Raw genomic sequence first — 14,433 nt, forward strand, 5'->3', positions numbered from 1 at the left:
GTTGTAATGCAGGACTCATCGCAGCCAATTTGCGCACAGCAAACTCCCACAAACAGAAATGTGATAATGACTGGATAATCCTTTTTAGTGATATGGATTGCGGGATAAATTCTGGCCAAGACACCAGGGATAACTTCCTTGCTCTTCTTCGAAATAATGCCATGGGATCTTTTACGTTCCCTAAGAGAGCAGACGGGGCCTTGGTTTAACATCTCATCCAAAAGACAGCACCTCCGACAATGCAACACTCCCTCAGCACTGCACTGGGAGTGTCAGCCTAGATTTTTGTGCTCAGGCTTCTGAAGTGGGACTTAGACCCACAACCTTTTAACTCAGAGGCAAGAGTGCTACCCACTGAGCTATGGCTGACACACAGGAAAGGCAGAGAGAGGAGGTATTCAGGAAAAAATAGCATCCTTGACAAATGGTTCCCACATTTCCTAGCATAGTTCAGAGACCACAGAACACAAAATTTGGTGCGATGGCAAATTGTGATGAGGATTGTGAAAGACTGCAGATAGGTGGCAAATGCAGTTCCAATGCAGAAAAATATGAAGTAATACATTTTGGAAATGTGATGCCCTACAGTCAGAAAGGTTGTTCACAGATATTGTGCAGGCACACACAAGAATAGCCACATGCATAAGATGTCAGCGCCCATGGAACCGTAGCCGAGTAAGGAGTTAACTCCTTCACAAGAGGAGCATAGAAAATTGGAGACAGGCAAAGAGAAGTTTTCAAGCAGGAAAGAAAAATGGCATCTATTAAAACATGCTTACCGTTGTTGCAATTAAGGAAGCAGCTTGTTTAGAAAATTCAAATCAGACAATCTCTTATTAACAGATCAGCCACACTTTTTTGTCAATTCATTTCTGCATGCTTCAACCAGCACTAGGTGACAGTTTATTCCAGAGATGACATTAACTGTGTTAGGTGGCAGTCTGTTCCAAATGAGTTTGCAATCCGTGTGCTAGCTTGAGATGGCAGCCGACTCCAACGAGTTTGCTGTTCACTGCCCCAGGTGGCAGTTAACAGCTCGAAGTGTGAAGAACTTACCCTTCAAATATGCTTATTCTCCACTCAGCCATCGAGAGTTGAGCTGCTGTTCCTGCAGCATTTATTCAACACGCTACTTTTCAGATCTTTCATGAGTGCCATGGGATCTTTTACGTCCACCTCCAGGTTATGCTGGGAGGGACTGTAAGGTTTGCAGCAGACCCCGATAGTTCAACCTGTCCTGCAATTCGCATGTAGCACAGTGATGTCATGTAACCAAACTTCTCGATTCACGAGAATATGGTGCCAAAACTGTAAGGGTATAAGATTTACAGCAGGGCTAGAACGGGCATTGCGGTCAGATTAGAACATAGACCATTCCGTTTGACATCTAGATTGAGTGCAACAGAGACTGAAGAGGTGAAGGTCCTCTCTCTTCTCTCTCTCTCTGTCAATTGTGAGGGTCTGAAGTGAACTAAAGTCTGTGCATTCCCCACCCAGTTTCCTAGTGGGGAAGACACCACATGACAAGCAGGACTAAATTGAGCATCTCACTCAAGACAGGTCAGAAGGGTTGGCTCAAGTGGGGAACAAAATTATCACAGAAGGGAAGTTCTATCCAAGTGAGATGTTGGAGTTAGGATTCATTGTTCATTGTAGTGTAGTGGAAGGATTCTCCGCTTCCCGGTGTATGTTACCTGAACCAAGACTGCTGACAAAGTGACAAAACGGTAAAATTAAGCATTTTCTGACATGAACATTAACCCCCCGCCGCCACCACCACCACTACCACCCATGAACGCAAAAGAAAACTGCAAGGAATCTAAAAGCTGTGGTTGGAGAGGCAGGTTTGTGTGTCGATGTGAGGGGGGCTCTTTGCTTTAAGTTTCACTCCTGAGTTTCAGTTATAATGCAATAAATACACAAAATGGATTCATCAAATCGAATCCAGTTACACTGCCGGAGTTCGATAGAACAGATCCCAGGGGTTGTCATGTCAGAGTTTTCCCGATTATCAAATTCCAGATGCGTAACAATGTTCTAGTCAAAGTGACAAAGAATTTGCATTTAGATAGTGCCTTTCACGTCCTTGGGACGCCCCAAAGCGCTTCACAACTAATTAATCACTTTTTGAAGTGTAGTCACTGTTGTAATGTGGGAAACACGGCAGCCAATTTATGCAAGCAACCTCCCACAAATAGATAAGTGACCAGTTAATCCGTTTTTTAGTTGTTGGTTGAGCGATAAATGTTGGTCAGAACACTGGGAGAACTTCCCTGCTCTTCTTTGAAGAGTGCCATAGAATCTTTTACATCAACCTGAACAAGCAGAGTCAGTTAGCATCACGTCTGAAAGACAGCACCTCCAACAACGCATGTCCACCTGAGTGGGCAGACAGGGACTTAATGTCTCATCCTACTACACTGAAGTGTCAGCCTAGACTACGTGCACAACTGCTGGAGTGGGACTTGTCTTGTGTCACTTAATTCTATCTGAATACAGCTGATGCATTTTATGGAATAAAGACTGCTCTTGTAATCCTCGATTTTGCGCCTCCGTTTTTCCTCAGGTTATCAGGAAACCCACCATTCTATGATGAAAATGATGATGAAGATTATGAAAACCATGACAAGAATTTATTCCGAAAAATCCTGGCTGGGGACTATGAGTTTGATTCCCCATACTGGGATGACATTTCAGATGCCGGTAAGCATTAAATCTGTGCTTAAGAACAAAGGAGCAGGAGTAGGCCATTCAGCCCCTCGAGCTTGCTCTGCCATTCAAATAGATCACGGCTGATCTGTACATCAACTCCATATCCATTGATACCTTTACCTAACAGAAATCTGAGCGATCTCAGTCTTGAAAGCTCTAATTGTTCCCCAGCATACATATTCTTTTGATGGACAGAATTTCAGATTTGGACGACCCTTTATGTGTTTAATGTTGGTGGCTCAGCAACAAAGCTTTTCAAACCTCTCAGATGAACTAGATCCTCTCCATCAATCTTTAATTAAGAAATTGGTCCCAGAATTGAAATTATCAAACGAAAAAAAAAGGCTTCTTGTTTTCAGGTTTCAATCAATGATGACAGTGTCAAATGTGTTGAATTTGTCTGAATTCAGCGGTTTTAAGTGCTGTGAAGAAAGAAAGAGCTTGCAGTTTTTATAGTGTCTTTCACACCTCAAAGATACCAAAGTCGTCCACAGCCAATGAATTACCTTCTCCAAGTGTAGTAACTATGATGTGGGTAAATCTTAACTGGAAACTTAACTGGGCCAGCCATATAAATACTGTGGCTACAAGAGCAGGTCAGAGGCTGGGTATTCTGTGGCGAGTGTCTCACCTCCTGATTCCCCAAAGCCTTTCCACCATCTACAAGGCACAAGTCAGGAGTGTGATGGAACACTCTCCACTTACCTGGATGAGTGTAGCTCCAACAACACTCAAGAAGCTCGATACCATCCAGGACAAAGCAGTCCACTTGATTGGCAACACATCCACCACCTTCAACATTCACTCCCTCCATCACTGGCGCACTGTGTACAGGATGCACTGCAGCAACTTTCCAAGGCTTCTTTGACAGCACCTCCCAAACCCGCGATCTCTACCACCTAAAAGAACAAGGGCAGCAGGTGTATGGGAACACCATCACCTTCAAGTTCCCCTCCAAGTCACACCACCCTGACTTGGAAATATATCGCCGTTCCTTCATCGTTGTTGGGTCAAAATCTTGGAACTCCCTCCCTAACAGTACTGTGGGAGCGCCTTCACCACACCAACTGCAGCGGTTTAAGGTGGCGGCTCACCGCCACCTTCTCAAGGCCAGCGATATCCACATCCCAGGAACGAATAAAAAAAATATGGAAGCCAGTTCACATACAGCAAGGTCCCACAACCAGTAAATGTTCAGTTAATCTGATTTTGGTTGTTTTGGCTGAGAATTACTGTAATGAGTTATGATGGTGAGTGACATTTAAGGATTTATTCTTGTTGAAAAGGCCTTCATAACTCGTATGTGTGTTTTTTTTCTGAGTTTATAATCCCTTCACACCAAAGAAAAGAATGTCAGTGAGCAGAGAGTCAACATACAATGCCACAGAATGCCATTGCAGGAGGTGGCTGCAGGAAGGCTGAATGACTTACTTAGTGAATATTGTAGAACAGTTCACCTACCCACTCAGTTGCACAAGGAACCAGTGGATACTTGGGGATGTGGCTTATTTCCAACCCATATGGCCCCGATTGTAACTCCAGGCGGATTCCCTGCTTGGGCCTGAGTTAAAATTAGAGTCGGGTCTCAATGATGTTATTGGGCTGCAACATGCATATGTAAAGAAGAATCGCCTGTTGGCTCTGGGCAGACGTACTTGCTGCTTGCTCCGGGTGTGCAGGTTAAAATTGCAGATAATGGCAGCTTTTGGACAGGTAAGAGCCAGGACGATTTTAATTGCCCAGCCGCCAGGGTTCTGCTGAGCGAGTCGGCTTAAAATCTGATTAAAAGAATCATCCAGGATACAGCGGTACAACACCTCAATCCTCTAATATTTGCCCATGAACTACATCATCGTACTTTTTCTTAAATAAATAAATAAATAATCTTTTTCATAAATCAGCATCTTGGTTCTGGGCCCCTAATAAGGGTTGCTATCTTTAGAGTAATTTCAAGTCACAGTACAAGACAAAGGCTTTCAATCACCAAATCTTGGCTTCCACCCGCGCCCCCCCCCCTTGATTGGAAGCTCTCAACACTGAAGGGATGCTTCGACCATTCGTTTTCTAATGGAAGGCCATGGCACAAGCATGAATTTCCTTGGCACTGCACCCACTTTAATGCTGTAACTTCACATGGAATCGATCAGAAACCCCAGTTACATGCGTAAACGCGCACTTCCAGCAAAGCTACAGCGCCGGAGTGGGAGCAGATCCAAAGAAATTCCTGACCCATGTTTCCTCATCGAAAGGAGGAAGGCCAACCACCTTGTGGTAATCTTGGACACATTTTTCTTTAGGGGTGTAACTTTCTTCAAAACACAACTGGCATTCTTCGTATTATTCATCCGAGATTCATTAATTCTACATAATCAAATTGTCAATAAACTCCACATTAATAGAATTAACTAGGAGCTGTTTCATTTATACTAATCTCCAGTGGCACTACTTACGGGAAGACAAGACGAAGGTGTTGTCTTCAAGTGAAGTAGGGTTAAAGGTTAGCGGATAATTGGACTAGGGTGCACAGATGTCATTCAGTCCCCAATTTACAACAGTACATTCTGTTCTTATTTTTATAGATTACTTTGAGTGTTGTATTATTATTTATAGTTCAATCAGAAAACTTAGGAAAGTATAGTTGGTTGGAGCACAGGAGTTTCTCTGCAGTACAAGCTTAGGCGTTTGGAGACTCTTTAGAATTGCTATAGTTCCACCACTGGTGGGAGGGTGTAATTAAAGGGTGACAACTAACCAGTTCAATTCCCACCACTAGATTATGGTTTGCAATTACTCTCCGTTTATTGTATGAGACCAAGTCCATATCTTTAAACAGTAGACATACAGAAAAATAAACAATACTATCATGTTTTCTTTCCCCGGGTAGATACATCATTGTTGTTCTTTCCAATTCTGTTGTTCTCTGCAAAGTCATCAGAAAAGCTTGAGAACTTATAGTCTGTTTCTCACGGAACACCGTCATTGATAATTGATTATGGCACGACAAGTGTTATTGTGAACAAGACCCCCTAGAAATGCCAATTTGTTTTTATCCTGTCTTCCATTGTTCCATTTCTTATCTCAAAAATCCCTCGGCTAACTGTTTCCTTCGGTGGCAATGAAAACAAGGCAAATCTTACACATCCTGTGTTTCAGCAAACAATTAAACTCAAGAGTGTCAGCTCATTCAGTTAAAAGAAACCAAAAACTTTAATCGTATGAGGTTAAATGAAATACTAATCCTACTTATATATGTATACACATCTAGGGTATCTTAGACAGCTTTATATAGGCACCTGTAATGTACGCACCTGTGAGTATGCTCACAGGTTTGTCGAGCTGTTGCATTGTGAGTAGCTTAGCCAATCATGCGATGTTCACACGACTCCATAAAACCGCAGCCAGTTGAGTCTACGTCATCCATGATGAGGTATGCAGTTGTGAGCCAGTGGATGAAATGGTAATGTGTAGTTTGATTGTTAACCCTTTGTTAATAAACCAACTAGTTCTTAATACCAATGTGTTGCTATGAATTCTTAAGCAAAGAACCCATGAAGCAAATACATAACAGCAGATTTCATAATAAATATGGCATTTACAATGGGGATAAACATGTCTCAAAAATGTGTCAACAGGAAGTAAGGTTTTGCAGACAGGAAGTGTGCACAGATGTAAGATTTTTACATAATTTACAGAGGATTATATAGGATATACAACACAGAAACAGGCCCAACCAATCCATGCCGCCGTCAATGCTCCACCCGAGCCTCCTCCCATCTTTCCTCATCTAAATCTATCAGCGTAACCCTCTATTCCCTTCTCCCTCATATGCTTGTCTAGCCTCCCCATAAATGCATCTATACTATTCACTTCAACCCTGTGGTAGCGAGTTACACATTCTCACCACTCTTTGGGTAAAGAATTTTCTTCTGAATTCCCTATTGGATTTCTTGGTGACTGTCTTATATTGATGGCCTCTAGTTATGCTCTTCCTCACAAGTGGAAACATTCTGTATCCACGCTATCAAAATCTTTCATAATTTTAAAGACCTCTATTAGGTCAACCCTCAGCCTTCTTTTTTCAAGAAAAAAGAGACCCAGCCTGTTCATCCTTTCCTCATATGTATGCCCTTGCATTTCTGGTATCATCCTTGTAAATGTTCTTGCACCCTGTCCAGTGCCTCTATATTCTTTTTATAATACTCAAACAGAACTGTATGCAGTGCTCCGTGTGGTCTTTTTAATAAAGATGATGTTTTATTTCTTACTAGCAAAAGATCTGGTGAGTCGCTTGATGGAAGTTGACCAGGACACAAGGATAACAGCTCAGGAAGCCATTAACCATGAGTGGTAAGCGGGAGATGAGACTGGATAACCAAGGCCTTTCAAAATAACCTAATTTGCTTTCAAGAACTCTGATTTATTTTTCCCATCCAGGATTTCAGGAAATGCTGCTTCAGACAAGAACATCAAGGATGGCGTCTGTGCTCAGATTGAGAAAAACTTTGCCAAAGCAAAATGGAAGGTACTTGAAGTAAATACAATTTTTACTGCCTTTAATCATTTTTACATGATCCTATCATGGTGACAGGTGTCTGTGTTTGGAGTCGGCCATTTCTCATTTTATTCATTCAATCAGCTTGACTTGTCCATCACTTTCTGATCCGACAGGAGTAGAAAAGCAAGTTAGTGACTCCAACAATACCAGAAACTTGAATTGAGCAATGATAATGGACTGCCACAGTACAAGTGGTTTACTGTATTATATATTTATATGTGTGTGTGTGTATAATATGATGGGTACTAACCCCATAATGGTTTGATCTCATAATGTAATGCAGTATTGAGGAAGTCCTACATTAAAAGATTTACCACCCTTTGGGTGAGACATTAAACAGTGGCTTCTTTAGTCTATTAGGCAGGTTCCAATGGACGTTAAAAATCCCATGAAGAGCTGGGAGCTCTCCTGGCCACCCAGCCAACATTCTCCCCAAACCAGTACCACAAGAAAACCACATTAACTGGTCATTCATCTCCCTGCTCCTTTGGGACGATGTTAGCAAAAAATGGCTACTCATTTTGAAATAAGGCCCTGGAATTTGATCACATCTGATTCTAAAGTCTGTCATCCCAACAATGGAACACTCCTCTAGTACTGCACTGGAATATCAGCCTGGATTACATCGATTTGGAGCCCCAATCTTCTGATTCAGAAGTCAGAATGTTACCAACTGAGCTAAAGTGAAAATGTTCTATTTCTCATCAAGTGAAAAAGTTCATTCAAACATACATTTCTATCTATTGCATGTCAGCTGGGAGTCTGAGATCGAAAGGGCTGCAGCGTTTCTGTGGTGTGTATGTATATGACCAATGTGAGGTTAGTTAGATTGATGTGTAAACTAATGGACCAACCATCTATCAGCCAGGTATCCATTCCTGTCAATCTGTTCAATTATTACCCTGCTCTCCTTTTAGTAATAGTTACATTTTCTCCCCTCTTTACATTTCATGGCTAATAGGAAATTCCCCTTCCAGCCACTTGTCAATAATTCCCTACAATTAGCCACCAGGAAATACTCAAAAGAGACCAGGGGGATGAAATTGCCCGCCCCCCGTCCGGGGCCAGGACATTTATTGCCCGGCCCAGAAGTTCCATCCCAGGTGCCGAATTCGGCCCTTCTACCCCTCAACGGAGGTGGAGTGTTATCAGAGGTGTTCCGCGTCCGTGGAGGGGTGTTCCCGGGGCCGTGCTCCGGAGGCCAGCGCCCCGCCAGCAACATCAGCACAGATGCTCTGTGTAGTGCTGATGCGGCAGAACACCAAGGGGAGGGCCGCTGCGCACTCTGCAGTCCCTTTGGCGCCTGCCAATGAGCAACCAGGGACCCCCTCGATCTGGCCAACAGCTCGGCACCCATAACGGAGTGCAGAGCTGCAGGATGGCGGCCCGGTCAAGCCATGGACCGCCATTGTCGGGCAGTCAGAAGAGTCGTCTGACAGAAAAATATGGCGGCCCATGGCGCAAATGGCCTCCCCAGGCGGCGGATGTCCTGGCTGCCCGTGGGGCAATTTCCCAAAGAGGTCAGCGCGCACGCTGATGACATCATTGGCGTGTGCGTGCACTGGCCCGGGGCATGGCGCAAATGACACAGCGCCTCCCAAACCTACGGGGCAATTTCCCCAGAGGCACTATCGACCCCTCCCCCCTCCCCCTTCCCCCCCCCCCCCCGGTGATAACCTCGTTGCACCTCCCTAGAGGCGCTAACGGGGCTATAAAAAAGGGCAATTTTGCCCCCCCCAGATGTTTCAGACTCTCCCATTGAAGAAATGCTCAATGTCCAATTCGTACCCAACGATGGCACCGACTGCGATCAGAATGGCATCACGTGGGTAAAATATGTGAAAGGGGACGAGGAGGGGGGAGCGGGTTTGTGGTGAATTTGTGCTCCAGTCGACGGTCCTAATCCATCGCCGACCCCCCCCACCACCAATTCATCCCTATCGTAGCCACAGAGTAATCTCGGTTTCCCTTTTTGCACTTCTGTCATGCAGAAAGCGGTGAGAGTGACGACGATCATGAAACGCCTGCGGGCGCCTGAACAGAGCGAGACGGCCAAGCAGCCCCCGGCCGCGGCGCCCGCTGCCCCGGGGGGCGAGCCCGACGACAAGGTGGCGAGCGGCACTCCGCCGCCGCCGCCCAGCCAGACGGACAACTCTGCCAAAGTCGGCGTGACGGCCGAGCCCTCGCCCAGGTGTAACGGAGAAGCGGCCAGCCCGCACAAGCCCGCCGCCGAAGCATGGGAGGAACAAAATGGCTGAGCGGCAACTGCTCACGCAGGGAACTTATTGTACAAAATAAACAGAAGTTTAACATTTTTAAAAATAGCAGGCATGGTCAAACTGATCATATACATTAACAAAAAATTAAACAAATTGAAGTGTTATTCAGATATGATAATTGCCGGAGTTAGATCCAGCAAGGCATGTGTTAAAAAAATTTTGAAATTTTGAAGCAATAATTGGCATGTGTGGATACTGTTTACTAAAGTGAATTTAGATTGGGCAACTGGGAGGGAGAGCTGCGGCCACAATGTGGGTCTGCCAGTCATCTTGTTTGCCCTCAATGTGCCAACACAGTACACACATGGACTATTATTTCTTTTCAATCGTTTTGTGAGGGAAAAAACTCTTTAAAACCACACGCTGCATGTCTTTATTTTGTAATGCCTTGAATCCCGCTCTACGGTTGGGCCTTATCGGAATAGATCGACATCTTTTCGCATCCGAGAGCCACGTTTCTGAGCTCGTGCTTCTGGCCGGGAACCTTGCCCTCGACCGCACGCGCGAGGAAATCGCCGGCGTGCCCTGCCGGTGTATTTTTCAGTCCACACACCGGCCAACATCACGACCACGGAACCCCGACCCTCTATAACCTTTACAGCTCGGAAGCTACGCTGTAGGGTATGTCCGTGTGAAGATCCCTCGGCAAAAGGGCCTGAACCCAAAACAAACGGCTTAATGCCTCTGTTCAATTAACGGAGAGCGGAATTTCAGGCGCCCTCCAGTCTCACCACTCTGAAGAGCCTCTGAAAATTAAACTGCTCGTTACAATATACACCACTATCTGCCATTGCGCTTATCGAGCAAAATTCTCTCAGCACACAGCCTTCCACAAGGCATTGCTGCATTGCAGAGTTTATTTTCTTATTTGCAATTCATCTCCTTTCCCAATGAATGAAACTGCAAGGTTTTTTTTGTTAATTGTACTATACTTCATTTTTGTGCCTAACGTATTGCTGTGCCAAGCGCTTAAGACCAAAATTTTGGGGATCCTCGATTATCTGTCAGTTTTCTTGATATGGCTCATAATGGAGGTTGTAGTGTAACACAAATGTAATTTAATCTTATATGAATACAGTGAATACTGCAAGTTAAGCGTTCTATGGTCCCAGGTGTCCTGCATTACAGATTTTACAGAAAATATTTTTTGGCAGATGTTCTATGATAGAAAATGTATGTATTTTGAAAGCGTTGGGGTGGGGGGGTGGGGGGTGGTGGCACGGAAAGGGCATTCAGTGCTTCATAGTGTTAACGTTATAGGCTGGTAATGGTATTTTGAAGCAAATCGTTTCTTTTGTGTAAAAATTTCTAGACAGCTTGTTTGGGCGGGTTTTTAAAACTGCCGGTCTGTCGGTGCTCTGGCACAGATTGATCACATACAAGCAGACTGGAAGGCTTTTGGAGTTATATATAGATAGATATATATATATATATATATAGACAGCTGACAAACTGCGGAAACTTTCCAACAACAACAAAAAAAACATTTAAATAGTTTTAAAAAAAGCTAGATTTGTAACGAAGTGTATGCATTTGGAAATATATTCGTTAAGAGATTAACATATCAGTGGCGGAAATGTGCGGAGTCCTCTGTGCTGTGAAGAACATGAGGCGCACAGAGCAAGGCTGTTGCATGTGGGAGACTTGTAACATGTACATGTAGTTGCATGCTTGTAGTTTTCACGCTTATATTTTGTCAGACTAACACGGTGGGGTTAACATGGTGTAATCTATTGTGCTGTAACATGTAAAATAATTCAAGTCAATTTAAAAAGATGGTTGAAGAACTTTAGGCCTGTAATTTGTGCAACTACAGTTTGAAGAAAAGGTATTTTGGCGCTTAAGAAAATAAAAAAATAAAATTTTTAAGTGTGTCTTTTATTCCCCTTCTACACATGTTGGATTCCATTCACTCAAGGGAGTCGAGGGTTACGGGGAGCGGGCAGGGAAGTTGAGTTGAGGCCAGGATCAGATCAGCCATGATCTTATTGAATGGCAGAGCAGGCTTGAGGGGCCAAATGTCCTACTCTTGCTCCTATTTCTTATGTTCTTATATTCACACATCTATTAAGAACATAAGAAATAAGAGCTGGAGTAGGCCATTTGGCCCTTTGAGCCTGCTCCGCCATTCAACAAGATCATGGCTGATCTTCTACCTCAACTTCGCCTTCCCCATATTCCTTCATTTTCTTAGTTCCCAAAAATCTCGGAGACTGAGTATCCTCAGCCCACTGAGGTAGAGAATTCCAAAGATTCACAACCCTCTGAGTGAAGAAATTTCTCTTCATCTCAGTCCTAAATGGCCGACCCCTTATTCTGAGATTATGACCCCGTGTCACAATCTCAGAATATTCTTTCTTTCTCTCTCCCTCTCCTTCCCTGCTCCGTCCTCCATACTTTCTTCTGCACTCGCTGCCTCCATGTACCCAGAGCCCAAAGGCCCTGTTCAGAATGACATGTGTGAGATTGATGCTCGTTCTCAACAGGGAACACAAGAGGCCAGGGAAAGTGCAAACTGGGTCCCAGGTAGAACAACTTTCACAATTACAATCAGGCTAACTTGACCCTCCTCCCCCTCCCTTTGAAATGTTGCTACAAAATAATTTTACGTCTCTGCAGGGTTGCATAGAACCTGAGATGCAAAAATAAAATCACTGTTATCATCTTCAGCTTCTGTGCAGATGTTTAATAGGCGAGAGAGTACAACTACCTTTGGAGATGGCATGTCCAGAAAACATCGCAAAATGTGAAATAATGTCACTTTATGCATTGTTTCTTGTAACCTATTGTCCCCCACTTACAATCTTATGTGCAGCCTATTAGGATTCGGATCACAGGTCACGCACAGATACCCAAAGGGTCTTAGGAGTTATAAGGCATTTTAATAAGGGAGCGGTAGTTCAAATATAGTCAAACACAACACACAATCAGAATAGACACAGTAGACATACATCCGTGACAAGTAGCTGGTATTAGTCGCAATTGGACAGACGGCTGGTGCCACGAACAGTTTTTATCTTCACCGTCTGCGCTGAAACGACTTCTAGGTCTTTCTTTTATTATCCTTTTAGGGGTGAGCCTGGTGTAGGATTTTGGCAGAACCATTTAACCTATGATATGTCGGGTTTTTTGTCTCAACTCTTGGATGAAACCCTCCCCTTCACATCCTCCCAAGGTTGGAGTCAGACAGGCCATTCATGGCCTTCAGATGTTTGGAGCTATCTGTTATCAGTTATTAATGTTCAAGCTGTTCAAGTTGCTTTCGCTATTGTACCATGGAATGACCTTCAATTCCAGCACCAGTCTGAAAAGACTTTTAGGTCTCAAGTTATTTCTTCCAATTCATGATTTCTTACATCCCCTCAATGTTTCTGTTTCCTCTTCTGAAGGTACTGACCAATGTCCCCACTAAGGTGCGTGTGCACAGCCGCACAGTAATCTGCAAGGTCCCCATCTCCGCAGCTCCCCCCCACCCCAGGCCACTCACCGGCTTTTACATTGTAAATGACCACACTTGTGCAGAAGTTTAAAGGGACCGCAAATGAAAAGAGGCAAGCCACGCAGAACAAAGTGCAGCTTACAAGGAACATTGGTCCTGACTCATGGGCGTGATGCAATTCCGTAGGAGCTGGCTACCCTCTTGTACCTTGCCCAAGTGGCCATTCTTCACGTGTGATGCAGGCAGTGAGGGTCAGCAGATTATTTAGCCATGGATGTTATGAAAGTGGAACCCAATATTGTCCTCATCTGCTCTCTGCACTCGCACTTTGCTGGACAGTGATCATCGGTGGGAACCCTGGCTAATTTTTTTCCATTCTTCTCTAGCTCAGGGTGCTGACAGTCGCACTTTTAATGCCATTCTGACTAAGATTAGCTAACTCAAAACAGACCAGGGAATGAATCTGGGAGCTGCCTAGTCCGTATGGCTCTGTTCCACCCTCGTAACATTTTTCGGGGCCGAAATTTACCTTCGCCCGAAACAGGTCGCATCTTCCGCTCCAGAAGTGTTTTTTCTGCCGGGTGGGTTGAGGTCGACTCTTGAGGTAAATTCAGCTCTTTGTCGGGTTTTTTTTCAGCAGACCGGAAGTCAGTCATAATGGGGGCAGAGGTGGGGCGGTAAGTACTGTAGAGGGGCGGAAGTGGAGGCGGGACGGAGTCTCCGTCACTGTCAGTCAGTAGCAGAGCGGAGATGACGTCACGACACGTGTGCGTCACCACGCCCTCCCCTTAAGGAGGCGAGCCTTCGGCATTCAGAAACTTTGGTCCACTGGGTCACCAAGGAGGGTTTCGGCCGGGCCAGCCGCCTGGCACCCAAGAGGTGGTGACAGGCTGCCTGGTGATGGCCCGGCTGAACCCGGGGACATAATTGTGCGGGGACAAAAAAAACTTGCCGGCCGCGACAGTGTGTCCTCCCCTTGAAGGGCTGCCACACGGCTGTGGCTCACAGAGTGAAAGCAAGGTGCACCGACAGAAAAAGCTGTCAGGGGCTTATAGATTTTTGGACCTAAATTTTGCAGGAGGTGTGATGGAGATGCTGGAGATCGGCGGTGCACCCTTTGATGACGCACTTAGGACGGTCGGCAGCAATGGGACGGGGAACCGCCAGAAAAATCCCCGAGGCTGTTGGGGGCTATTGGACTGGAAGTCGGCGGCCGCTCGACTCCGCTGTCTGGCCGCCACTTTCTGGCAGTAAGTGACCTTTTTGGGAGCTGAATTTCAGCCCCGATATGTCCATCACTGCATTACCTGCTGCTTCAGGAAAATTAGAAGACTTAAGAGCAAAAGAAATAGGAGCAGGAGTAGGACATATGGCCTGTCAAGCCTGCTCCGCCATTCAATTAACTTCTACATCAATTCCACTTTCCCGCACTATATCCATATCCCTTG

At 44.9% G+C, this 14,433-nt stretch overlaps 1 protein-coding gene across 1 annotated transcript in view; it reads left to right on the forward strand.

Moving 5' to 3' along the window:
* Positions 1-10,734, forward strand: part of camkva (CaM kinase-like vesicle-associated a) — a 147,722-nt gene extending 136,988 nt beyond the window's left edge. Inside the window, exons 8-11 of the mRNA XM_070894922.1 lie at positions 2,567-2,703; positions 6,981-7,059; positions 7,147-7,234; positions 9,259-10,734. Of these exons, the coding sequence (XP_070751023.1) occupies positions 2,567-2,703; positions 6,981-7,059; positions 7,147-7,234; positions 9,259-9,525 (571 nt within the window). The 3' untranslated portion in view covers positions 9,526-10,734. The remainder of the gene's footprint in view (positions 1-2,566; positions 2,704-6,980; positions 7,060-7,146; positions 7,235-9,258) is intronic.
* The last annotated feature ends 3,699 nt before the right edge of the window (positions 10,735-14,433 follow it).

The sequence above is a fragment of the Pristiophorus japonicus genome, chromosome 12, assembly GCF_044704955.1.
Source record: "Pristiophorus japonicus isolate sPriJap1 chromosome 12, sPriJap1.hap1, whole genome shotgun sequence".
Classification (NCBI taxonomy): Eukaryota; Metazoa; Chordata; class Chondrichthyes; family Pristiophoridae; genus Pristiophorus; species Pristiophorus japonicus.